Genomic DNA, 25,796 nt, shown 5'->3' with positions numbered 1-25,796 from the left:
TAGATAAAATCATATCTGGCTAACCTTATTTTTTCTGAGGGTTTGATATGTGTCAAGGATTCAAGTGTGTGATGGACATGAACTGTGCTCCATGTAGCTGTATGTGCAGGTGTCTGCATGATGTGTGTATTGACGTGCTGTAGCAAGAGTTCAGGGAGGCAGCTGAGCAAAATAATTTAGAATGTCCTGCCTGCTGACACAAGGACAAAGGCACATACTGAACATGCCCATATGAGGAAGGAGACACCGGACAAAGCTACACATGGATATGCACTGCTGTTGTTTTCACCGTGACCTCCACAACACAGAGAGATTTTCACTGGCCGCTCCTACAAGCATGGACACTCAGTTTTGGTAATCTGAGACATTGTTCTCCTATTATTAGAAAATTATCTGAGCCCCCTCTGTCAATAATCAGCAGCAGAATGTATTTGAATTGACTTCTGTCATCAAGGCATTTTTCTTCATATCATCTCTAATAGAATAGACTTCCATGCAGCAGTAGCAAACAATTCTGGAGTGTATGAGCTTAAACTGCCATTTCCCAGAGAGTTTCAGTGGCTGCTCCATGTCCTGCCTTATGGGTAGGATTTCTCCAAAGAGTTTATGCAGTTGGAATTAGCATGGTGCAGTCAAGGGAGTACTGAAGGCTAAATCAATGCATCACTCCCAGGGCCTTGAGTATGGAGATGAGAGGGCATAATGCGACTTCTGGTGCCAAACCTCATATCATGTGTCTAACCAGGGTCTTTCTGCAGCACTACCCCAATGGAAAGAGATCACCTTCTTTTTTCAAGGCCACAGATAATACAGATCATAGTGAATAGTTTGAGAGTAACCTGCTAAAATATACATCATGACAATGAAAGGAAGATAACAGTTTACGCCACACAAATACATGCCTTGGTAGTTGCCAGTTTGATACAAATTACAATAAGATGGCTTTTAGTTCATTTTAGGAAACAATGGGAAACAACTATGTTAGTTCTGTTTGAAATTAAAAAGATTTACCAGCACCAGCACTGATAGCTCATTGATTTGTATCGATCTATATATCTATATACAATATATAGATCTATATATATACCTAATAGTGTAAATGAATTTCAGTTTTATGGGGGGTTATGTGAAGAGTAAAGATGTGATTTCTTCTAGGCTTGATGCACTGGTTTCCAGTCTTCTTTTCAGTGTGAGGTTGCAAGGCACTTTGCATATACTACAGTGTCTAACTACCTGCTGCTCGCTGTAAATTCGTACTCCCAGCAAACATGCATATGTCTACGTATTGCTTAATATTATCTTACCCTAAACCAGTGCACTGTTGATGCACTGCATGTGGTTATTCACAATATTCATGCCATCATTTGGATCAACAATGGCAGAAAAAGCAGCTGATACGCTTGGTGTATGACCTGGAAAACAACAGATGCTTTTCATTCTCATTGTTGACTCTGTATATGTAAAATGTATGCAAAGCCAAACGAATTACGCATCATACCTACAGTTGAATAAATGTGCAAATACACATGTGGCTCAGAAGAGTGTTTACAGCAGCACACATACACAGTGCCAACGAGTTCTCAGCAGCGCTTGCAGAAGTATAATTAGATAGTTAATACGTCAAATTGCCCCAGAGCAAAATTTTTGCCATGATAGGCTACAAGTGAACTGCTGCTCATTAAGGCTCATTCTCTTTGAATTTGGCTCTCGCCGGACAGAACATGCGCAGTGTGCAGCGTACTGCCTTCAGTCAGTGGAGCAGCTGTCCAGGGTTTGGAATTCCAACATGGCAGAGGCTGTGGTCAGTCTTCACCTCACTAACTTGGAATGGTTTCAAATCGTGAGCAGCCACGCTTAACCCCAGCGAGCCATTCATCTGCACACTCACTGGATCGATGGTACTATAAACCCTGACGCTGCCCTGTCACCTACACAGGTAAGTCCTGTTATGTCTCTCAGTGATGCGAACAATTAAAAAGAGAAACGGAGCAGCTCTGCACGCACAAATGCTCGCAGCGAGAGAGACGGTGTCGCGCGTCACAGAGCTGCAGCGCAGTCTGTGGCCAATCATTCTGCGTTCTTCGAATCAAAATTACCGGCCGCTGCTTTAGAAAATACCAAAAGAAGATTATGAAGTTGGAAAGGGACTTTACAATTAACGTGCAACACTCCGTTGTGTGAAGCGAAGGTTACACGCACGGCTGAATCCAGTCTCCAAAATAACTTCCCTGCAACGAGAAGTTTTTGCATGTCAGCCTGAATAAAACTTGCCGCGATAACCGCAGGCGGGTGGTTAATAGATGGGTTGTCATTGCGCGCTTAGTGGGACAACTGCTGGCAAGTAATCTATTTTAAAAGTAAAGGGAGGGGGCATCACGCTGGTTTAGCCTCTTCCTCTAATGGGCGGCATGAAGAATGTGTGTTTTGTGTCATCCACAGTCTCTCACATGCTTCCTATTCTCTTGTTTCAACTCGCGCAAGAAGTGACAGCCTCCAGCCGCGCCTGTGTGGCTTTTGCGTCTCATTCCAGGGCTTTTTCTTTTTTTCTTTTCTTTTTTTTTTGCTTCGAAAAATATGAGTCGCACGATGCGTTCTTCTTCGTTTTTATTATTCTTAATTATACGCTCTAAATGAATACCTACAGGAAGAAAAGGGGACCGTGCGTTTTGAAAGTTGTGAAATCCGATAGCTGAGCAAAAAGTGGCTGTAATGAGAAGCAACCTTTGGAATTCCTCCTCGTGAAAATTCCGTTTCTGCTGTTTTCCCTCTCCTCTTGTTTTTAGGCTTGAAGACATGATCACTAGCACCAGTATATATGGTATGTTCAATTTGTAATTATCTTTAATATTATTATTTTTAATTGTCATATTTGAAAAAAGGCTTCCATTGCAGTAAATGTGTGTGTGTGTTTTTCTTTGTGCATGCCTGGTTCATCTACAGAAGTTTACTTGATTTAGGTTAAATAATTTAATGATTGTAGATCATAGACGAGGGTACATCGTGATATTAATTTTGTACAAGTGGCATTATCAATTAAGTTCAAAGTGCCTTGTGTAGGTTAAGAAATTTGCCCCCATTTTAATTGGTTTGGTTTCTGTAATTGACATACTTGATGTCCAGTTTTCATTTTTCTTTGTCCTTTCCCTGCTTTCATTTCCTTGCATGCATAACTCTAACAATTTGACTTCTTTTGTTAGGGTTACAAATTAGTATTAAGAGCTCTCATTTCAAACCTACCAGCAATTCTTATATGGAGTCTGATTTTATAGTATAGTTTAACCATAAATAGAAATATTTGCCCATCTAGAAAATTGCATTTTTTAAACATAGTTTATTTTCAGATTTATGACATGGCTTTGAATTAATTGGTGTCTTCAGAGTTGTTAGAACATAAATATATTGTCATGGTTCCACAGTAATCAGGTTGCATCACAAATATACTATAGTTATGAAGCATGATCTAAAATAATTTATACAACAAAACTACTGGTAATACAAGCTTGCTGTCTTGCTTCAACATTACAAATACCTGATGAGATAACCCAAGTAACCCAAGTTTAAGGAAAACACACACTGCTTTTATCTTTAGCTGTCACAATCCAGAATGACCTACAGGTGAAACAATATCGTATTTCCTCACAAATTAGTTCACAAGCAATGTATAAAAAAATGCTGTCATTTATGATAAAGTGGAAATGATTCGTGAAAAGCCAGTAAATGAACGCAAAGTCAGTGAAGTAACAAGTTGTGTGCTTTCTCTCTTTTGCAAACACTTTGTCCTAAGTGAACCTTTTCCACCTCCATAGAACAATTTACTTAATTGTGTTCGCACATTTCATTTGCATGTTTTGCTTTGAGAGGAAATTAACATCATCAGCAGTGAGCTGAAGTATGTTTTCATTCCTCTTCAAAAATAACAGCATTCCAGCATCCGTCACTCAGTGGAAAAAATGTACATTACCGCCACGTTCATTATGTTTGAGTGTTTGGTTGTAATGTGTTTTTTTTTTAAGTGGGTATTAATTTTGTCGGTTTGATTTAAAAAAAAAATGTTTTTCATATTTATACCCCATGTGTGGTAGGTATTTTTATTGCAGACTTTTGGTCTGAGCTTCTCTGACATGCACACTGGCTGATACTACACTTAGTTTTAAACATTAAAAAATATATTTGATTTAATCTGTAGCCAGAGCTTGTAATCTAAATGTCATGTACAGTGTATACGATCTTTAAATGTATGATTTCAAATGATAGACTTGTGTAATTTAACTGACAATTTAAATATATATATATATATATATCGCAACGCATGCATTTTCCTGGAGGTTTACACCTACAGTATAATTTTTGTGGCTATTATGACTTCAGAGGTGGGTTTATGGTTTTATCTTGATAAATTTACAGTATTTGTACACACTAAATAGCCTTCTTACTCACCCTGAGCATACTTATCAGGATTCAAACCCTGGAAGGGTTCCATGTATGAGCTCCTGCAGCGTGTTAGCCGATTCTTGCAGATCCTTACTTAACCCCAGACACCTCTGTTGTGCATGGAAAAGAAGCTGACAGCTCTGTTTATTTCTGATAGGATAGCACTTATGATAACAACCTAAGCTGCTATTTGACACAAGTCTCAGTTTTGACTCCTGTTTTCATCACCTACTTTGCCTTATGTCACACATGTTCACACTTTTAAGAGTGAGTGCAAAGAATAACAAGAAGTTGCATGAAGTAAACTAAAAAAAACTGCATGTACTTTATGGCAGAAGGATATAGAAATATTGACAAAGGGATTCCTTGCTAATGGTGGTCAAAGAAATCCATTTCTTTTCCACACTGCAGTGCAATGTAATAAAATGTTTGGGTTTTTTAATCATACTTTAAAAACAATTTGGATATTTCACTTTTTTTTCTTGCTTATTTTACTGCTGCTTCTTTATATGTGCTAATAGCGTCACATAAATCTAAACAGGTTTCCTGAAACACAGTGTAAACAAATTAAAACAACAGGTGATTTCTTGATTTCTTGTTGAGTACATCTATAATTAAGTAATATAAGTACACAAACATGAAGCAAAAAATAATTATGACTGTGCATCTTGTGAATGCATCTTGTCCTTGTGAATCAATTTAGCTTCTCTAAATCTCTAAATGTTCTGCCTATAATCTAAAGTGTGTAACATTACTAGTGATCACTAAAATTGACAGCATGGTTTAAACTATTACCTTAGGGAAGTGGTGTGTGGTGGAACTGACACTTTATATATGTACTAATCACAACAATTAAAGCCAGCCCCTGAATACCTTGAGCTGACTCTCTGTAAACACCCCGTGGGATGTCTGCAGGGCTTTTGTAAATAGATGAAATGCTCATCTTTACAGACTGATCTATTTGTCGGTAACTAGATGAAATCCCATTCAGCCCCTTGACTACAGTGTGTTGTACCAGATCAGTGCAGGATTGTCATCTTTCAGAAAATATGTTAAGTGGTGTCTTTCCTGTTTTTCATATAAAAAGCAAGGGAGTCCCCAACGGAGTAAGACTCAAGTCAAAGGGACAGAAAAAAAAAACCCTCCAATCTTTAACATGTTCCCCCTCCTCTCTCTTTGTTTCTTTCTCTGTTCGTCTCCTCACTTGTATCCACATCTCTGTCGTTTCCCTTATGGCAGCTTGCTATGTTATCTGTGTGTGTTTCACTCTGCACTGACAATTCTTGCAGTGATTTAAGTTGGACTGCATTAGAAGGTGGAGGCAGCTGTCTGTTGCTATACTGAGGGACGTGTTTGCTCTACTGCAAAGATGAAGGACCGTGAATCCTTGACATCCTCCCTCTCTCTTCCCTCCTCCTCCTCCTACCATCTCATTTAGACACAGTGACTGTCTGCTCAGACTTGTTTTTTTTCCCTCTGAGTGACAGCATATGGCATAGACATTTTCTAAAATGCATGTGCCTACTATTGGCTGCTTGTACTTACCCTTCATATGTCTCTTAGCTGCGGGCCTGTCACATTTTTTTCTAATTCTAACAAAATACTCTGACATTAATTTAGTTTAACAGGTAGTAATTGATAAAACAATGCTGGCTTTATATTAAAGAAGTGAACAGATATTCAGAGTCTGCTTTACTACTGTCTGTAATTTAAACGGCCCTTTAGAGTTCCTTTGTTTATTGCAGTTTGTTTTATTTTTTCAGTCAAAAAAAAAAAAGTGCAGTGGCGCTTTTGTGTGTCTGTGTGCTTGCAGGTCAGCCAGCCTGTTTTTCTTTGTGTATATTGAGGACCAGTTTGAGGATGGACACCTCTTTGGACACCCTGTTCTATCTTTAAAGATACTGGTCCTCGCATAAACATGCTATAATATCATTACGATCCATACCATAAAGCATAATGTGATTACAGAGCTTAGGATTCAGCAAATGGCTAATTATAATGGCAACACTTTCATAGGGTACGTTGCAGGGGCATGTTTGTCTAGGCCCTCATTGCCAGGCATCTTATTTACACAGTATAGCATTTGTTGCCTTAAAGTCCTTGTTCTTCTCATTTCCAGCACACTGAAACAAGGGCTTTGTTTCATCTCCTTCACATGAGGTGTCTCTACACTCATAAGAAGAGAAGGCAGTTCAGCGCCTGTTGGGGATTGGCTAGAATAGACAATTCCCAGGTGTACTAAACTAGGTTTAGCACTAAGGCTTTTAATCTGGACTTGTAGGAGATTCATGTGCATTCATAGATTTGCCTCTGTAATTATCATACCCCCAGTGGCAGCCACAGAGACGTTTGCCTAAATCACTGATGTCCTCATTACACTGTTTACATTTTAATTAGTCATGCAAAATTCTTTATTTCTAACCGACCAAAAAGATTTGGTTTCTGCCCAGACTGTTTTGTGGCTCTTTCTGAATGGTGTCTGCGTCTTGCAAAGAGAACTGTTGCTTTCCTGTGTTTTTCATCTGTTAATGTAGCTTTCTTTACATCTCTCAAGCGTTTTATAATTACATTTATAATACAAAATATAATTGATTGACTGAGAATGTCATTCAGGTGCTTTATGAGCAAGGTCTGAATGAAGAGGCAGCAGACAACTCTAGATGACAGTTCGAGGATGTTATTCCTCTCTGAGAAATAACAACATTATGTCCTTATGACTGAATCTGCTTCCATAACTTTAATTTATTTCTTTAGCCAGATAATTTACTGCTACTCAGAGGCAGTGAATACCCAACACTCAAGGAGTATGATTAACAAAATCTACAATTCTATGACTTTTGAAAATAGCTGGCACTCTGAGCTGTCATTGTATGCCTGAGTACTGTTGCTTATCACTGAATAACCTTGGTGAAGAGTGGTGTTTGTTCCTGTCCTTCTTCCAAGGTGTTTTCTTTTTTGTGCTTGCTGTTGGGGAGGTTTTTTTATTGTGAAAGAGGAGCAAGCCTTTCACTAGAGGATAAGAAAAAAACTCAATATTTTTGCTGTATTGAAATTCCACTTGTGTTCTCACAAACCAGTGTCTGATTAAACTGGTAATCGAGGCCATCATTCTACTGATTTCACTGAAAGCCCATGCAACTAGACAACCTTAAATACTATTTCATTTCACCACGTTTGTCAGACTCATTATAGGTTATTCCTAGTGGTAAATACCCTACTTCTTTTATGTAAATTGTCACATTTGTCTTGGTGTTGGCTTGTCCTAATCAATATTTAATTGTGATAACAGCTGACTGGCTTTGATCCTGCTACTGTGATTCTAAATGTAGCTTGCTCTAAATTTGATTTGGATTTCTTTTTTTTTTTAAGTCATTTTAAATAAATTTCTCTCACAGACTAACAATGTGTCAAAACCATTTTACTTTGCAATCGTCATAATGACAATATAATAGTGTTATAATTCATAGACTGGAATACATCCTTGTATAAACTTCAAAAATTATATTCAAGAGCATGCACACATTAGCTCTGAATATAAGAGTTCATCTTTTTTACTGGGTTTTTTTTTCATCCCCTTTTCATCACACCTGAGGCTAATTGTCTCAGATATCAATTTGAGGCATTTAGCTAAAACGATGATCAGATGAGATGTGAGCTATCAGTGGTTTCCTTAAAGTTCTTAGCGACTCATTCATCCTCCGTGGAGTCCGGTGACTGCCGGGCTGGCATTGTGCCAGGAGCTAGCAGAGGGAGCCTTGAGTGCCAGGGTCGAGAGCGTGCGTTGAAGTTTGCCTGATGATGTGGAGAGGAGGGAGATGAGGATGAGTGGAGGGAAGGGGAAGGGGGGATAGAAGGTTGAGTATATGCTGCCATGAAGGTTTAAGGTGTCAGGCTGCGGCAAAGGCAGCAGGTGTCTGCAGTGACACTGTAGTGTGACCACAGCAGTCTGCGCAGAAGTAAATCGGGAAGACTGGATACGTGGGGAAAGAAAGAAAAAAAAATACTCGTTGTGTGACTATTGTTTAATAATAAATGTAGATAAGTTAAATTCATAAAGCTGTTTCTAACTCTTAAGTGAATAGTCCCGGAAAGCCTTGTTGTCTTGCATATGGCCTATTTGACAGTCCCTCTTAGAGTCCGCCTGGTATTAGATTAATTTAAATCAGGAGACGAAGGAGCGCAAGAAATGAACGTTCGAGAGTTCAGCATCATCACTGAGCTTTATGAGGGCTGACACCTCTTTTGTGTTCATTATCAGGAAATCACCTCAGGGAGTCGTGTTGACTTTGCATGCTCTAAAATAGCTGTTATAGTGGACTGCCCCACACTCGCTTGCTCACATCCACCGCAAGTATCTGGGGAGGCAAGGTGGAAATGGCAAACGAAGGTTTCGCTGAGAATAGCTAAACATAGTTGAAACTCCCACTTTCGCAATGGAAATCAAGCCATTTGTCCATTTGTCTGTCTAGGATGTTGCTGTCAGTAAAGAAAACCTTGTGTTCTGTTTGTGATACCTGCTTGTAGTATAGTCTTGTAACTGTAGACAGCAGAATGGTTTCATACTTTTAGACGGCGTTTGCTGCACTGTATCCAAGTCACAGATTTTCTTTTTACTTGGTGGAAATATTAGTTTGAAGTGTTTTTATTGATATATATTTACTCTAATGTTGTCCTTTGGAAGGAAAATATATTATTATATCATTGTTGGCTTTATTCGACCTGCACGCAGCATTTCTATATGGTACGGAACAATAGTAAATTCATTTACTTGGAGCGTGATGTTTCTGCAGCACAAGCCCCTGACTGCATCGCCTCTCCCACATCTTTAAATGGATCCCATGAGTCTTCAGCTCTGTTGTTTCCATTATTCATTTCAAAACTTCCATGTAGCATGGAGAGGCTAGAGGGGTGAAAAAATAATTTTATGTCTGAAAAAATTGATGTAAAGCAAAGTCACTGCTTCATGCAAAGTGTGCCATGCCTTGGGAGCATGCGAGCTGGTGTACTGTAGGAGGAGGGAGTGTTTTGGGCAAGGGATGGATAGTGTGTGTGTGTGTGTGTGTGTATGCGTGTGTGTGCGTGTGTGTGTGTGCATGTGTGTGTGTATGTGTGCGCACGCGCCTGTCAGTCTGTCAGTTAGGTCTAATGTGGCTCCCTAGAGGTACCTGGGGGAGACCCATCTAGCACCCAGTCAGCCTCTGCTGGCGGCCAAGTGGTGACAACGGGTTCCCACAGAGAGAGGAAGTGTCATAGTATGTATGTAAACTAGTGACAGATGACTGGAGACATGTGGCCTGTAGACACTGAGCCTGAAAGTAAAGCAGTTTTGCTTTGGCTTCCTTTCTTTCTTCCCACTTGAGACCTCAGAGAGTGAGCATCAGGCTCCACAACAGCGCGGAATACAGTGACAACAGTTCAAAGATGTGAATAAAAAGGATGCAAATCATTTGGCATGAAAAGACACATGCTATGTGCAAAGGTTTTGTTTGCCTTTGAAAAGCTGTAGCAAAGGAGTGAGGAGTTTTTAGTGTGCAGAGCTTCAGGCAGCTTTTCTAGGCCACAGGTCATATGGGTCAGTGTTACACTCCCTGCAGCCTCACTTCAACCCTCGGTCTTGAAATAGAACATGCAACGTCACCCAGCCAGGAGGGAGGTAGATTCCAGACCTCAGTGGCCACAGGCTGCACATGTGGAATCTGCTCGTGTAGTTGACCCCAAGTGTTTGAAAGTTAGAATGCTCCCAGTAGAGTATTGTTATTTCATGCATACCCAAATGAGCACGGCTGTACAATCTGCCTTCTACAAAGTGGACCAGTATACTTTACTGTATGTTCACTCTGTGCACCATTCATCATGGGAGCTCATACTAGCCAGAAGCAGATTTATTTAACTATCCACACATAAACCTGGAAAAAAGGGAAAAAAATAAAACAAAAATAAAACAAATAAACAGAGGAGTAAATGTTTTTTTATTGCACATTTCTGCCAGAAGGACTTGTGCCTACTTTCCTCTTTCAAACATTCATTGTAATAGAACAAGCAGCACATGGGCGATGGGCAAAAGCAGAGAACATTTAACAATCAAAGCTGTTTTTTTGGTGTTTGCTTGTTTGTTTTTTTTGGCTGTATCAACATAAATCAGATTAATTAAAATTTAGGGCACAATAGTTGTTAAGAAAAACTTAAGAACAGAAGACGTAATAATAATGGATTGCATTTTATATAGCGCTTTTCGGGGCCTTCAGAGTGCTGTACTATTCCGCTATTCATTCACTCTCACACTGGTGGAGGCAAACTACAGTTGTAGCCACAGCTGCCCTGGGGCAGACTGACAGAAGCGAGGCTGCCATATCGCGCCATCGGCCCCTCTGACCATCACCAGTAGGCGGTAGGTGAAGTGTCTTACCCAAGGACACAACGACTGAGACTGTCCGAGCCAGGGCTCGAACCAGCAACCTTCCGGTTACAAGACGAACCGGGAACTCTTTGAGCCACGATCGCCCCATGTAAGACACAACATCACGCAGATTATTGAATATATCCTCAGTATTTTTTGAAAAGCCTTTTAGTCACCCATCTTTACTAAATTCAGACACATTATAACAATATGTGTAAATTAATTAACATTAATTAACATTAATTCAATGAATTAATTCATTTCTTTCTTTTTAAATTTAATACGCTTTGTGTAGTTTGGCACATTGCAGGAAGAATCTTAGCACATGTTTACAATCGCAGAGGGACGAACAGTTGTCTCTCAATATTTGATGATGAATAACATAAAGCACAGTGCTGCTGTGTTATGTATATAGTAAGACACGACCATTTGTTAGCTTGGATATCAAACTCCTCACCAATTTTCTTACAGTGACCATTGAAGAGAAAGCTATATTTCCAAGCGACGGTCCTGCTTTCTGTCAAGGGAAGTAAAATCCATCAGCACTGATGAGTTCGTGCTCCATTGAATATATCCATGCCAAACTGTTTATTGTGAGGTCTAATAGTGCTATTGTGCTATTCTCTAGTCCATGTGGTCCAAGACCCAATTCACATTTGGGCAATGGGTGACCCTAGGTTGTGTATATTGATGAGTGGGATTTGTTTCTTAATAGAATTGTGTCTAATTAATTAGCTTTAAATTGGTTGAACTCTGAACATGCGAATACAGCACAATGCGGAACAATCATTATTTTAAACGGTATAAAGAACCGCATATTAAGTCGACATAATGAAATGCTGGAGATCTTTGTGCCTTTTTATCCTGTTTGTGATACTTAACGCATTGTAGTGTATAATTCACATCTCTGAACTTTCTCAAGTAATGGATTTATAACCCTTGAAAAGTGTTAGTCGAACAAAGAAAATGTAGAAATATTTTTAATGCGCACCTCTCAATTTCTATTAATTACCTCATTTATTTTTCACAGTTGCTTTGTGACACAGATTGACCTTTTTTCTTTCCTTCATTTCATAATCTATTAAGGAATGCTCTGGAATAATTCTCATTTCACATCCCTTTCTGCATTCATGTCTCATTTATGTCAAAACACTCTGAAGGCTCCCCATCTCCCACTTTCCTCACACTGGTTTACAATTGCTTGCACTATACTGCCTCACTCATTTCTGCTTTTGGAAAAATTAAAGTATTAGAATTACACTAAAGTACATTACACTATTACCCTTCTTAAGCATGGATATAGTTGCAACAGTCATCTATACAGAAGATAAGCATTTATTCCAACCACAGATATCTGGAATTTAAACCCTATTACAAACGTCTAAGCCCTATAAAATAATTTCATGATTTTGAGTTTTACAGGGCTGAACTTCATTTGATGTCATGAAATTTCCGTAGAACCATTGTAATGGGAATTTTAAATGATGATATGTACTGTACAGAGATACAAAATTAATGCTAATATGGACTTTTTCAATAATCCATAATGCGTTTTCCATAACGTTACCTTATGTTGAAAGGTCATATTATCCTGCTATTGTCACATGCAAAATTTATATCAAAATGTTTTTTTTCTAAATTGATTTTTATAATAAAGCAAGAAGATTTAAAATTGTGATTTGACAAAATATGATCCTGCTTTATGGAGAAACCTTAACACATAAGAAACAATCCAGAGATCTGGCAGCAAAAGGAATTTAGGTGTTTTCTAAATTGTTATCAGATTTTTAAAAAATAACTATTTTTTTCACTTGCTTTTTTTAAAAAGTTCTTCCTTTTTCATTTGTTTCACATTGGATTACTTAAAGAGGTCGTGTCAAGGCCAGCTTGAAAAATTACAAAACTCTGGTTATGAACAAGCCATAGAATTTTATTTTGGAAGTATGTTGGAGAACACTGTACATCAAAGGGCAGGTTGAAAATAACGTTCACTCAGTGTCTCTGCATTTTACTCAACAGGTGTTTGTGTATATAATCTAAACTGAATATGCTTGAAGATAAAAAATAGTTGTGCTGTCTTTTATTTTTCACGTTTCAAGTTCTGAACTCTATAAGGAGGAATGGATACTTCATAAAGTTGTCAGTGTCTTTATGTTTTGCTTGTTCCAATATTTGTTTGCTGTTAAGTGAAAGATGTTGGTATCCTCCCTCACATCACTGTAAATATTACTAATATTTAAATATAACAGTCATATTAAAGTTATTTGTATAAAACACTGAACAAAATGTCTCCTATACTGTCATTGGATTTGTTTTTACGGTCCAGCTGCAATAAGAACTGATCTAAGCAGGTATTCTTGGTTTGTCACTTTAAAACCACTACAGTGGAATATTAAATGCTTTACACCCTTTTTTTTTCCAGAGCATTGCTTTCATCACTTGCATAAAACTTCCAAATTACATTTGAATTTAAACACACTTTTAAAAACAAATGTCCTATTGCATTTCCAGGGTATTGTGCTCACCATGCCACCTCTTACAGTAGAAGCCATTGTTTGCCAGTGGGCGAACCAATCTCCTGGACAGCTCTTTCCTTGTAAAAGTTCCCCTTCACTACTTCACTTCAGTAACTTTATTACAGTATAGCTGAGAGATTTCTATTTCATATTGACCTAAGATTGCTTCAGTTGTCTCATTTCACCTTTTGTCTGGCCTGTGTTGGAGAAGTGACCTTCTTTGAGACTTGCAGTCGATATCACAGAATGCTTCAGAATGCTTCAGCGAAAGGCTGACAGCAGTTACAGGCAAACATCCTTTTTCTGTTCACTTGGCTATTTTCAATTAGAGTTCAATTTGAACTTTTAATCACTTCAATGTGTAAGAAATGGTAAATAGAACAACAGATGGCCTTGGATTTCTAGTGTATGCAAAAATAACGGCCATTTCCTTTTCCATAAGTGCTTTTAGACTGAATTCTGTAGGGAATGACTTGGGGCAAATTTAAATACGTTTTGTTGCTCCTTTTTTGATTTGTTTTAGGGTTTTGATTTTTAGTTTGTTTTTTGGGTTTTTTTGACCAGTAATATATAACAATGGATGGCTCCCCATTGGCAGTCTAGCGATTTGAAACAGCGGCCATCCAATGAATGGTTCAAATACCCCAACTGATTGTGTCATTTGGAATTTGATCAAAAGGAAAATAAAAAAACAATTCTGATTTCTGCCTCAGCATTGGGAACAATTACCTTTTTTTAATAATGTCATTGCATTGATGTCTTAACCAGGTTAATATGGCTAAAAGCCTAATATTTGGAAGTGGAAAGCAATCACAGTTGTGACTGGACCAGTGAACAAGATAATCTGTTAATTTCCAAAGGGGCTTAGCTTGTTGGTTTCTAATTCAAGTAGCAGGTTTTCGGCGAGACCAGTTCAATACCTTACATTAAAGTACAAGTGATAAAAATCACAGAAACAAGAAAACAAGCTAATAAATAAATAACCCAAATTTACACCTTCCTGTTTGCTTTTTTCCATACTCTTGTTCCTCTTGGACTGGGGAGTTCCTTGGGGTAACAGGACGTTTGGGAATGAAAATGTTACTGAATAGCTTTTGGTCAATGAGCCTTCGTGTATCAAGGTCACAATCTGCCTCTCTTCTCTTTTGAAGTGTGTAAGTGATCCCTTGAGGAGTGGAGTAGCAAAGTTCATATAGGCTTGCAAGATCACTGCTTCTACTGTATGTGTGCTCTATGGTTAAACAAGCTTCACCCAGTGCTTGAGTTCAATGACTGTGTTCTTTTGACTAACAAGCCATTTGAGTATTCATCAGTATTATGCACTACAGAACACTATGAAGGCTCTCTCCTGTAATTGTCTTAGTTATATTCACTGTACAAGTTTTACTTGTGCATGGAGGGCTGTTAGTTTAGCATATGTGTGGATTTAGCTATACTTAGGGTAGTAATGGAAGATGTAGCCTCAGGGGCTTCTTGGCCTGAAGACTTATGGTTTAATGAGCATCATTTAGACTAAAAAATGATAGCTCAGAGATTTTCTCAACCTATGATTTACTGAATTGCAAAGAAATATGTGGAATACATGTTACCCTAGAGCGAATATTTGGAGTACATAGTAAAAATGCATTACGCTTTTAGATTTGAATTTCAAAATTATAGAGATTTACACTGAATAAAGATAAACATGTGACGATTATGTCATCATGCCATGTAAGCAGGGAATACAGATCAGATGACATTACTGACCTTTTCTATGGTTACGTTAATAAACATGTATTCAAAAGGAGCTTCGAATTCTGGTTCAAAGCAGAAAAAAACCAACAGTCTACTTTAATCGTTTTGTTGATCCATCCATTTACTCAGATCTCATCAAGTACAAACTCCTGCTCCTTTTAATAGTTGCTTTGTCTGATGCTGTTAAAGTGATACATATGCACTTATATAAAATGGTTTTGTAATTTGAAATCCTGGTTTTGCTGGGATTTTCAATATTTCATGGAAGTAAAGATGGTACAAGGTGTTCTCCCATTTGTTCTTCTACATGCCTTAGTAATGCAGAAATCAAGTGACCACTGATTGTTTGAAATGTAGCTGTAAAGACAAAATATTTGACAATCCTGACTGGCTTCATGTTAAAAGCCCTCACAAGACCACTGGTTACATGATTAAGAAACCGCTGTTCCATGTTATGATCCCAAATGAGTAATGGAATGGACAAATTTGAAGGTCTAGACTTAGCTCGGTTCAGTTCAGTTCAGTTTTATTTATATAGTGCCAAATCACAACACCGGTGATTTTGTTGTAAGCAGTGTTGGTCAAGTTACTTGAAAAAAGTAATCAGTAACTAATTACTGATTACTTCCGCAAAAAAGTAATCCCGTTACTTTACTGATTACTTATTTTCAGAAGTAATTAATTACTTAGTTACTTAGTTACTTTTTAAAAACACGATTTACAACCTGAAGAGGTGATAAAGCGATAGATCTTTCAGCCCAATTCTACTTTTTCTACATAATCCATCATACAAACTGTAATCAAATGGATTACATCAAATTTAACTTGTTTTATCAGTTTTAATCTTTTAACTTTATGCATCAAGCAAAAATTTTAATTATATGCAACATTCTCTGACTTGAATAAATTAGTTTAACATTTAAACCTATTTTCTACACATTCCAGCACATAAAATAAAATATTTTTTGTGTTTACACTCACTCTTTCAAATAGATGCAAGTAAAACACAGCAGGAAATAAATAAAGTCAAAGACTCAGCAGTCCTGTTGCTCTATTTTCACCTGTAAAGCAGGACTAGGGTAGGCGGAGGTTTACCCTGGTGCAGGTGTGCCGCGGTCAGTTGAAGAATCCGCGAGTTTCTCTGTGAATTTCCCATTATGTTGTTGCGCACTCGGTGCTTGCTTGGAAGTTTAGCGGGTTTTTTTCGCTGTAAAAAGATTTTTTTTTCCCACGCACGATGGACGCTAATGTTTTTGTCACTTTTTATGGAATCAAACTCAAAGTAAGGTCAGTACTTCCACGCTTTAAACGCTGCACGCTCATACTCTCTCCCACAATCGATATGTGATCCATTGTTGATCTGCACACAGCTGTTGTCACCAACACAGCTGTCGTGAGACATTCTCGCAAAAAATCACGGTTTTAGTAACGCAGTAACGCAGCGTTCCTACGGGAAAGTAACTGTAATCTAATTACCGTTTTTGCAATAGTAATCCCTTACTTTACTCGTTACTTGAAAAAAGTAATCAGATTACCCATCTCTGGTTGTAAGCGATAAATTTACTGTCAATTATAACAGCAATAGAGAAAGATGTAGTTTTTAAATATCTGCTTTAGTGTTAGTAACATACAATGAGTGCTACCTCAGTAATGGTGATTGCAACTACTAGGGCCACTTTGGTTAAGCTATTACTGTAGTGATGACTATTAATAGGTGGTCTACTAGTATTGTAATGGTAATTTTATGCCTGGCATTAATACTGTTTTTTAAATAAAATATTATGTATGACTTTAAAGACAAGTAGTTTGCCTCACATTTGTTCAGCTAGTTAATATCTCTGCAAAATAGACCGCACCAGTTTTTGAGATAATTTAGCTAACATGCCTGGCTCATAATGGTAATCCTATAATCTTATGTAAAAACCTAATAAGCAACCAGTGCATTCGATTAGGGATGCAAAACATGCAGACTTGGACCTAGCAATAGTCCGAAAGAGGGTTTGCTTTGGTGCACCACATGACTTTGCAATTTAGAAATTGTCAGACATAAAATAGTTTTGATAAGTTACAAAAATTCTAGATTTGAAAGTTTTATTAATTCAAATCTACTGGTAATGACAGTCTTAATTCCAAGTAATCTTACACTAGCTAATACAAGTGAGTTGGTGTGTAGATGTGTGGCTGTCTGTCTCTCTATGTTAGGCCTCTAATGGACCGATGACCTGTCTAGGGTGTACCCCGCCTGTGACAGCAAGGACAGGCTCCAGGCTTCCCACAAACCTAAGCTGTATAAGCGATCAAGAAAATGGATGGATCTTATTGTTTTGGGTGAATTCCTATTCAAGGCCACATGTTATTTTGCCCACCACAGACAATGTCACTCGGTGGGGGGAATAGTACATGCAGTTTGGTTATGTGTTTTCACGATAGGCAGTGATTACATGTGGGACACCAGTGAGGGATGATGATGATGATGCGCAACAAACTCTTTGTGGTAGGTGAGGATGCCTGAACAGAGTGGACTGAGATCTTATGGAGTAAAATGAATTTTGTGTGTGTGTTAAGCCTTTGGTGAAGTGCCCTTTTTGCCGGTGCAAAGAAAAAGATGACTTTGTAGTTATGTGTGAAGGAGGTAAGCTGTCTGTTTGCTGCCCTTCCCAGGAGGAACTAGCAGTGACAAGGTCAATAGAAAACTAAATTATGAAAAAAAAAAAAAAGCCTAGAGAAGTCTTTGTGCAATTTCGAAACTAAGAAAATGTTAACTAATCTTGTACCTCTAAATTTGATATTAGATGTCTATGGACACACACGAGAAAGAATTGTAGAATTGTAACTTGTTGTCCCATAAGTTATAATAATGGCATAATTAATTTATATATGAAATGTATTCTTGATGCCATATTTATATATTACTTCACCAACTGGATCCTGATTAGTGGGATTATATTAAAGTTTTAATTTCTTTGAGTTCTCATTGCCAGCCTTTATAAAGTATTTCAAGTTAAATGTCCTGGATGCATTAAATGTTTTTCTCTAAGCAAACTGAAGTGTTTTATATCTTTGTACTTAATTTATCTGAATAATACGTGACTGAAATTAAATCACACAAGTTTAAATTTCTTAAATGCTACTACTCCTATTTAAAGAAACTTGCAATTATGGCAACTTGTTTTGTGTGTGTGTGTGTGTGTGTGTGTGTGTGTGTGTGTGTGTGTGTGTGTTATCCACATTACATTAATTCTTAATTCTTGTTAACAAAGACTATTTCATGTGAAGTTAGGGTAGCTGTTTGAATTACTGACAACTAGCCCTAGTAATTTCAATTACAACATTTTTTAATAAATATCAAATTAATTTCAGTACTTAATAATAAACTTAATTTGCAAAACTTTTTGTGTGGAAGATGTTTCTACATTTTTATTGCCTTTTAAAATTTGATTCTTAACACGATTCAGTACATTTTCTTTAAATTTTCGGTGTCAATGTCTTTTTTTGATATTCCAGAAACAACCCAGTTAAGTACAATAATAAATGGATAAAAAGTAGTATAATAAATAATAAAATGTGAATTTTAAAAATCCTCCTTTAAACCTGTTTTTTTCCATTATTTATTTTATTTTGACAGGAGATATAATATGTAATATTGTAATATACATAAATTATCTCATTCATTGTTAATCTATCAAATCAGCGGGTTCATTGATAAATTACATTGTTTCTAGTTATCTGAACTGTGCAAATGGCTCAGCATTGGGTAGTTTTAGATAGATAATGTTAATACATGTGCTCAGGCTAAAGTCAGACACGTTTTCCTGTTTGCTACTTTGAAATGGTGCTTCCTCTGTTCCAATGGGTTTCAAGCTCATATCTTCCTGTATTATTGGCATTATAAAAACACTTTCAAAAGATGCCATAAACATACTATAAGCACATTGTACAGTCATTTTCTCCTTTTAAGTTTGGAGTAGAATAGAATCATATGGCATCATTTGACTTTGATAGTCTGGAGACCTGTAGTAATTTGCTACTATGGATAGACAGACTGAAATGTATAGGCAGTAGCTGCGGAAAAGACCGTAACTGAGGAAGGCATATCGTTTCTAAATGAGGGGTTAAATGGCACTCTGCCATCCAAAGATTGGAGCTACTGCTACATGGAGCTCTAAATTGAGTTTAAATAGTCTTAACTTGATATGTGAGATGAATGACTGTAGCTATACCGATTACCATTTCACATTGTATTAGAATGTTTTGCCCCACCCCTACTTAGAATATCTCCAGTGAATTTGAATATGAATATCAGCTTGTTTTTATTTATAAACATAATTACTGTCTGTCTGCAATATTTTCACGCTTGTCAAGTAGAGAGCTCTGTGTGCAGAATAAAAGCAAAAGCTCCCATAATTATGTTTACGTCCAGCGATGAAAACCCCAGGGTTGTAATGATCAGTAATTATAAATACTTTTCAGCATGTCTACTGCCTCAGCTGGGACTATTGTGTGGTGTGAAGTGCAGAGTTTGTGCAGCTTAATTATGACATTGTACATGACTAAATGTACCAGTCTGCTTTAGCTCTGCAAAACACTTCCAGTGCATAATCACACTCAAGTTTGACTTTAAAGAGCTCATTACAGTTAGTTTTCTAAAGAGCGGCTTATTAAACACAGTTACCTAATAAGCATCTTTGGTGGTGCAAATTGGTAAAAATGGTAATGAGTCTGATTAGGCTGCGTTTCAATTACGACAGCTTTCACCCCCCACCTCCCCAACCCCCTGATTTCCCCTCCCCCAAAACCAAAAAGAGGAAGGAAAGTCCAGCTCTTTATGCTTGGGAACCCTCCTGGAAGGCATTTTGCTTTCTCTCTCTCGCTCACACTCACACACATAGACAGAAAAAGGAAAAGAAAACCACTCTGCCACCTCTGTGCTTCCTTTCAGCAGCACAGTAATGAATAGAGAATTGTGCAAGCGGTGGTCCAATTTACGCACTAGGAAATTGGATGGACAGAGTGGAGGCCCACTCTTGTTTGCTTAAAAACGGCCTAGGCTACCAGATTAATAGTTCCCAAAAAGGTCAGCATCTCTGTTTCATCGATGATGATCACTCAACTTGAAATTAAACACCATAACGCAGCATGGCATAACATGCCGAATGTATTTTCTGATCTTCTCTGATGATATTTTATTTATAATGTATAACTGAAATTGTTCTATATTATTCTGTGCAGGACAATTATGTGTTTTATCAGATAATTCTTGCCTTTATCATGGGGTCAGTCAGATGTCTTATGAACTAAATAACTCCAGAATTGGACACATTTTCAATACAAATGTTTACTTACAATGATCATCTTAAATATGCCATAGAGGATTATTGAGACCAATGAATTAACAAACAGAGAAAAGTCTAACAAAGGCCTTATTTGTGAGTCGCTGATGAGTGGAATTTGAGCTCAAGCCCTGAGGCTATCTGAAAACATTCCTCTAATAGAGTTCTCTGTAATTATACCATTTCAAAGAAGGACAAAGGATCTTGTGGATGTTGTATTTGAATTTCTATGAGGGTACAATAAAGAACAACGTTGTCATGTAAAACCAAAGTAGGTGCTTATTATATTAATTTGCTATGTGTGTGTACACATGAATTTATGCCTCTTGATGGATTAGTGTCTATATGTGTAATTATTTGCCTTTTATTTATGTATAGTATTTATTCATATGCTTTCTTTTGGTATGCATTGATCATCCATTCTATAACATTTGTTCTTTATCAAGCCATTCTCTGGCTTGATAAAGGCTATAAATGTTTCAGTATAATTAAACTGGTTGATGCATTCAAACAATTTCAACACCCAGTGATACCAATTAAGACTGGAATGTGTCGTGTTATTGCTGGTGTATGTAATACCCATTTATTTAGGCCAGGTTTAGGTGTAAGTTTTTTGTTTTTTGTTTTTTTGTAAGTGCAAATGTACTTTATTTTAGCAGTGCGTTGAATTTTGATCATCTTGAATGGTCTCCTTTCTATAAAATACTTGATGTTCAGTGATCTCAAGTATGCTTCGCTAGAAGCACTTCTTTGCTTGTCCAAAGTGGCACATTGTTCAGAGAGGATTAGCTGTAATAGAAAAAGCTTACTCAATAAGCTGCGTGCAATTTTGTTATTGACAAAATGTGCCTTGAGTGTTAAAGAAGTCTATTGAATGATTTTACAGAGACCATCATCATGATGCTTGTGGGTAGTGCAGTGGTAGTTGCTGCTTTCAAAACAAGGTCCTCATTTTATATATATATATATATATATACACACACACACAGTAGAAAACACATTAGCAGAGAGGAATAAAGAAAAGGGGTGTCAGACTGTAATGGAAAAATATTTTTTCCTCTGCAGACTCTTTAATTTGCATTTGACCCACCTACATACCTAGTAAAACGCTTGATCTAGAATATAATGAGTGACTAACACAGTAATGTTAGTCAGTAACTACTTTTGGAATTCTCAAGCGTGTAGACGCTTCATTTTAAGTTCATTAATATTAGAAATATTAGATTAAATACACTTTTTGCAAGATTTTGTGGTATGACATGTATGACTTTTTTTATTTTATTGTTTCAGATTTTAAAGTTCATCACTGTTCTCCATAGTAACAGGATTTGTTTTTACATGTCATTTTCTACATATTGGTAAACATTTCTATTCAACTACAGTATAGCTATGCTATTTTTATGTATTGGCTTTTTGCCTCAGGTTTTCTTTCCTTTATGATTAGCTTGGATGGTTGACAACCATGTGAGCTATAGCATGGATCTCTTTGACTAAAACCTTGTAAATTAACACAATTAGTGCAGCATCATCCCGCTAATTAGCTGCTGGTGTCTAGAGTTGCTGGTGGGCAAATAGCTGGGAGGGAGTCAGAAGGGAATCGACAGCATTTGTAATCTGGACATTAGCTGATTGTTGCTGTGGTATGGACTTAACCTACTGAAATATACAGTATAACACTACACTGCCTCTTTAACAAAGACAGACATTCTAATTGGCAGAAACAGTTGAGTTGAATGCATCCTCTCTCATATCTTCTTGTGGCATTTGGTCAGATTAGTGTTCATGAGAGATGTGAGACTGTGTACACTATCAGATTGTCTTGAGCTGTAATCTCTAGTAATCTAAATTCTTTGGGGATATAGTACACCCTCTGATAATCTCAGAGTAATAGATGACAGCGTGAGTAAAAAGTTTTATTTGCAGATTTATTTTAGTATTTAACTTGATTATTTTCTGTCATTCAAACCTTTAAAGCTACATAGAGAGGCTGGGGAGAAAAAGACAAGTGAAGCATGGGGTTTTTCTTTTGTTTTTTTTCCCTCATCCTCACTCTGCCGATGAGGGAGCAGTAGGCAGACTCGATGTGGATGTAATTCATGCTGGGCTGAGGGGTTTGTGTGATGAAAGCAACAGAGCGCTGCCAAGGAAGATTGCTTTGCTGCTGTCCTCCAAGCAGATTTGAAACTGTCTCAGAATGCCTCAGATGAGAGTTGGATTATAGACTGACCTGCAATGTCTGTGTCACTCTGCTCTGTGTTGGGTGGATTATACCACCGTTACCAAGTGATGGGTCCCACATCCTCATCGTGTCTGTGATGTGTATTCAGATAGTGTTTTCTGTCATAAGAGACATGTAGAGATTATGAAGCAAATAGTATTAAACATTATATTTCTGATATTGTATAAAATGTACTTAGTACATAGGTTAAACAAATATATCTTCTTCTTCTTCTTCTTTTTTTTTACTTTGTATGTTTTTTTTTACTCCTCTTACAAAACGGTCATAAAAACACCTATGGACTTCAGTGTGTTTGAATTTTTATAATTTGACTGTAGAATATTATTGCATTTAAATGATGGTAAACCACAATTCAATGCTTACATTGATATATTTCTTCCCTATGTGAAATATCCAGGTCTAAAGATGCAGTGGACCCCAGAGCACACACAATGGGCAGAGCAACACTTTGACATCTCATCCACTACTCGCTCGCCAGCACACAAAGTAGAGGCCTACCGGGGGCACTTACAGCGAACATACCAGTATGCGTGGGCAAATGATGACATCTCTGCGCTGACTGCCTCCAATCTGCTTAAGAAATATGCAGAGAAGTACTCTGGGATCCTAGAAGGCCCAAATGAAAGAACCCTGCTGTGCTCCTACTCTGATAGCACTACTGGACTCATGAATGGACGAAAGTCAGAGAATGAGTCCTGGCAGGAGGGGATTTACCCAATGAACTGTGCTCCAGATGTTATATCTGTGAGCAAAGCTGGAATGACAGCTGCCCTACCCCCTACAGATGTGTCAGCTAGCATAGGCAGCTCCCCAGGGGTGGCCAGCAGTTTGTCTGAGCCTAGCTATTCCAGTAGTAACTGTGGAAGTCACACAGCCACTACTCTCCACTCGGGCCTCCCCTCTCAGGAATATACTGCCAGCTACAACGGTTCCTACCTGCATTCTAGCTACAGCGGCCAGAGTACCCCCGCCCTCCCATCCCCACATCCTTCTCCTTTGCACAGCGCTGGGCTATTACAACCCCCTCCCCCGCCTCCTCCTCCTAGTTTAGTGCCGAGCTACAACACTGGGTCTCCAAACCTTCCCAACTACAATTATCCTCCAACAGGGTATGCTTCGCAGGCTGCAGTTGGCCCTGGTTATAGCCCTGGGGGAGCACCCCCTCCTTCTGCTTATCTGCCGTCTGGTATTGCAGCTCCTACACCAATCCCTCCCTCCACATTGCCTGGCTACACCTACCAGTCCAATAATCATACCCCAATTGCACCAACACCTTTGAATGGCAGCACATCCAACTCATTAAAACGAAAAGCTTTCTACATGAGTGGACATGGAGATATGGACTCAAGCTATGGTAATTTCAGCTACAACCAACAGCGCTCTGCACAGAGCCCCATGTACAGAATAGTAGATGGCAGCATCTCAGACTCAAACAGGGGCAGTGGCTTTGAAAGAAATGCTGAAGCAACATCTTTAGCTTTTAAACCAACAAAGCAGCCAATATCTTCTGATCAGCAAAGAAAATTTAACTTGCACTCTGGCAGAGCACTAACTCCTCCATCATACGGCTCAACAAAAAGCTCTGCAGGTGATCTTAGAACTACTGAGCCCTACAGCAAGTTTGAATCTCCCATGATGAGCGAGCAAACCGAAGAGCACAGACAGCACCTCTCTCACTCCCTAACGGGGTCTGATATAGGTACAGCTACCTCCTCCATCCATGCTGCAGAGGAACAGCTGAAGAATAGTGATTCCAACCTTGTAGAGCTGGTAACCACAGAAATCCTTCAGCAAGGCTCCCCAGTGGACTGGAGTGACATTGCAGGTCTGGATATGGCCAAAGCAGCCATAAAAGAGGAGATACTATGGCCCATTTTAAGGCCAGATATGTTCAGCGGACTGGCCACGTTACCTCGGAGCCTCCTTTTATTTGGACCTCAGGGAACTGGTAGGACACTTCTGGCACGCTGCATGGCCAACCAACTGGGGGCTGCCTTCTTGCGATTAAGCAGTTCAGCACTGGTGACCAAGTGGTTGGGAGAAGGGGACAAGATCATCCAGGCTTCTTTCCTCATGGCACGTTGTCGCCAACCAGCAGTAGTCTTCATCAGTGAGGTGGACCTACTGCTGTCAGCCCAGCTCAGTGAGGAGAGTCCTGTGAATCACCTGAAGGCTGAGCTTCTCATACAGCTTGACAGTATTTTGACCTCTACTGAGGACCATGTTCTTGTGGTCTGCTCCACAAGTAAGCCTGAAGAGATCCCAGAGTCCCTGCGGAGGTACTTTACCAAGAGATTGTTAATTCCCTTGCCTGATGGGACTGCACGCCATCAGATAATCAGTCAGTTGCTCTCACAGCATAACTACTGTCTTAGTGACAAAGAGATGTCACTACTTGTTCAGAGGACAGAAGGCTTTTCAGGACTGGATGTGGTCCAACTCTGTCAAGAGGCTGTCGTAGGTCCGCTCCATGGCATGCCTGGTACTGACCTGTCAAACATCCACCCCAGTCAGATGAGGCCAATCTCTTACCAAGACTTTGACAATGTGTTTTGCAAATTCCAGCCCAGCATATCACAAAAAGAACTTGATGTGTACACTGAGTGGAATAAAATGTTTGGTTGTAGTCAATGAAATGGGACCTATCAAACACAGTTTCTTTAAAACCAGTTGTTGAGTACAAATAAGTGTTTAGCCTTCAGTGAGGAAGAAAAAAAACAAACAGTGATGACATGAACATGCTATATAGAGTAAAGGAAATTTCCTTTTTTGGCTTCTGACAGAAGTTATAAGTCTGGACGTCAGACTTTGGTTAAAATCAGAAAAGAAACTTTATATGGCTAAATCCATGTGTTAACTACAATTCAAACAGCTTGGAGAAGATGCCCCACATTTTTGTATATACATATATATATTTAAATATATATATACTATTCTGCTGATCTTGAGATTTAGTTGCTATCAAGTGCCTGAGGTGGTGCTGTTTAAGTTTTTTGTTGTATTTTTTTGCCTCACAATCTTCATTGGTGAAATGTGCTAATACAAAAAAAAAAGCTTTACAATGTGACAAAACCTTGCTTTCTCTTTATTATTGAACAGTGTTCTTCAGCTGTGTCTGTTTTGTGCTCTCTGTGAACACCCGTGGTTAA

The 25,796-nt window shown here is 38.3% G+C and overlaps 1 protein-coding gene across 2 annotated transcripts; it reads left to right on the top strand.

Moving 5' to 3' along the window:
- Positions 1 to 1,796: 1,796 nt before the first annotated feature.
- Positions 1,797 to 25,376, top strand: fign (fidgetin). Of its 2 annotated transcripts, none has more exons than XM_005723418.1 (2): positions 1,797 to 1,936; positions 23,045 to 25,376. In XM_005723418.1, exon 2 carries the CDS (start codon positions 23,053 to 23,055, stop codon positions 25,279 to 25,281), a length of 2,229 nt encoding a protein of 742 aa, XP_005723475.1. In that variant the 5' UTR covers positions 1,797 to 1,936; positions 23,045 to 23,052; the 3' UTR covers positions 25,282 to 25,376. The 2 variants fall into 2 exon arrangements, with proteins under 2 accessions (XP_005723475.1, XP_005723474.1); XM_005723417.1 differs by lacking the exon at positions 1,797 to 1,936 and adding an exon at positions 2,793 to 2,818.
- Positions 25,377 to 25,796: the final 420 nt, after the last annotated feature.

The sequence above is a fragment of the Pundamilia nyererei genome, unplaced genomic scaffold, assembly GCF_000239375.1.
Source record: "Pundamilia nyererei isolate P.nyererei 1_Seehausen unplaced genomic scaffold, PunNye1.0 scaffold00009, whole genome shotgun sequence".
Classification (NCBI taxonomy): domain Eukaryota; kingdom Metazoa; phylum Chordata; class Actinopteri; order Cichliformes; family Cichlidae; genus Pundamilia; species Pundamilia nyererei.
The sequence above is the reverse complement of the archived record's forward strand: the minus strand, read 5'-3'. Positions and strand labels throughout refer to the sequence as shown.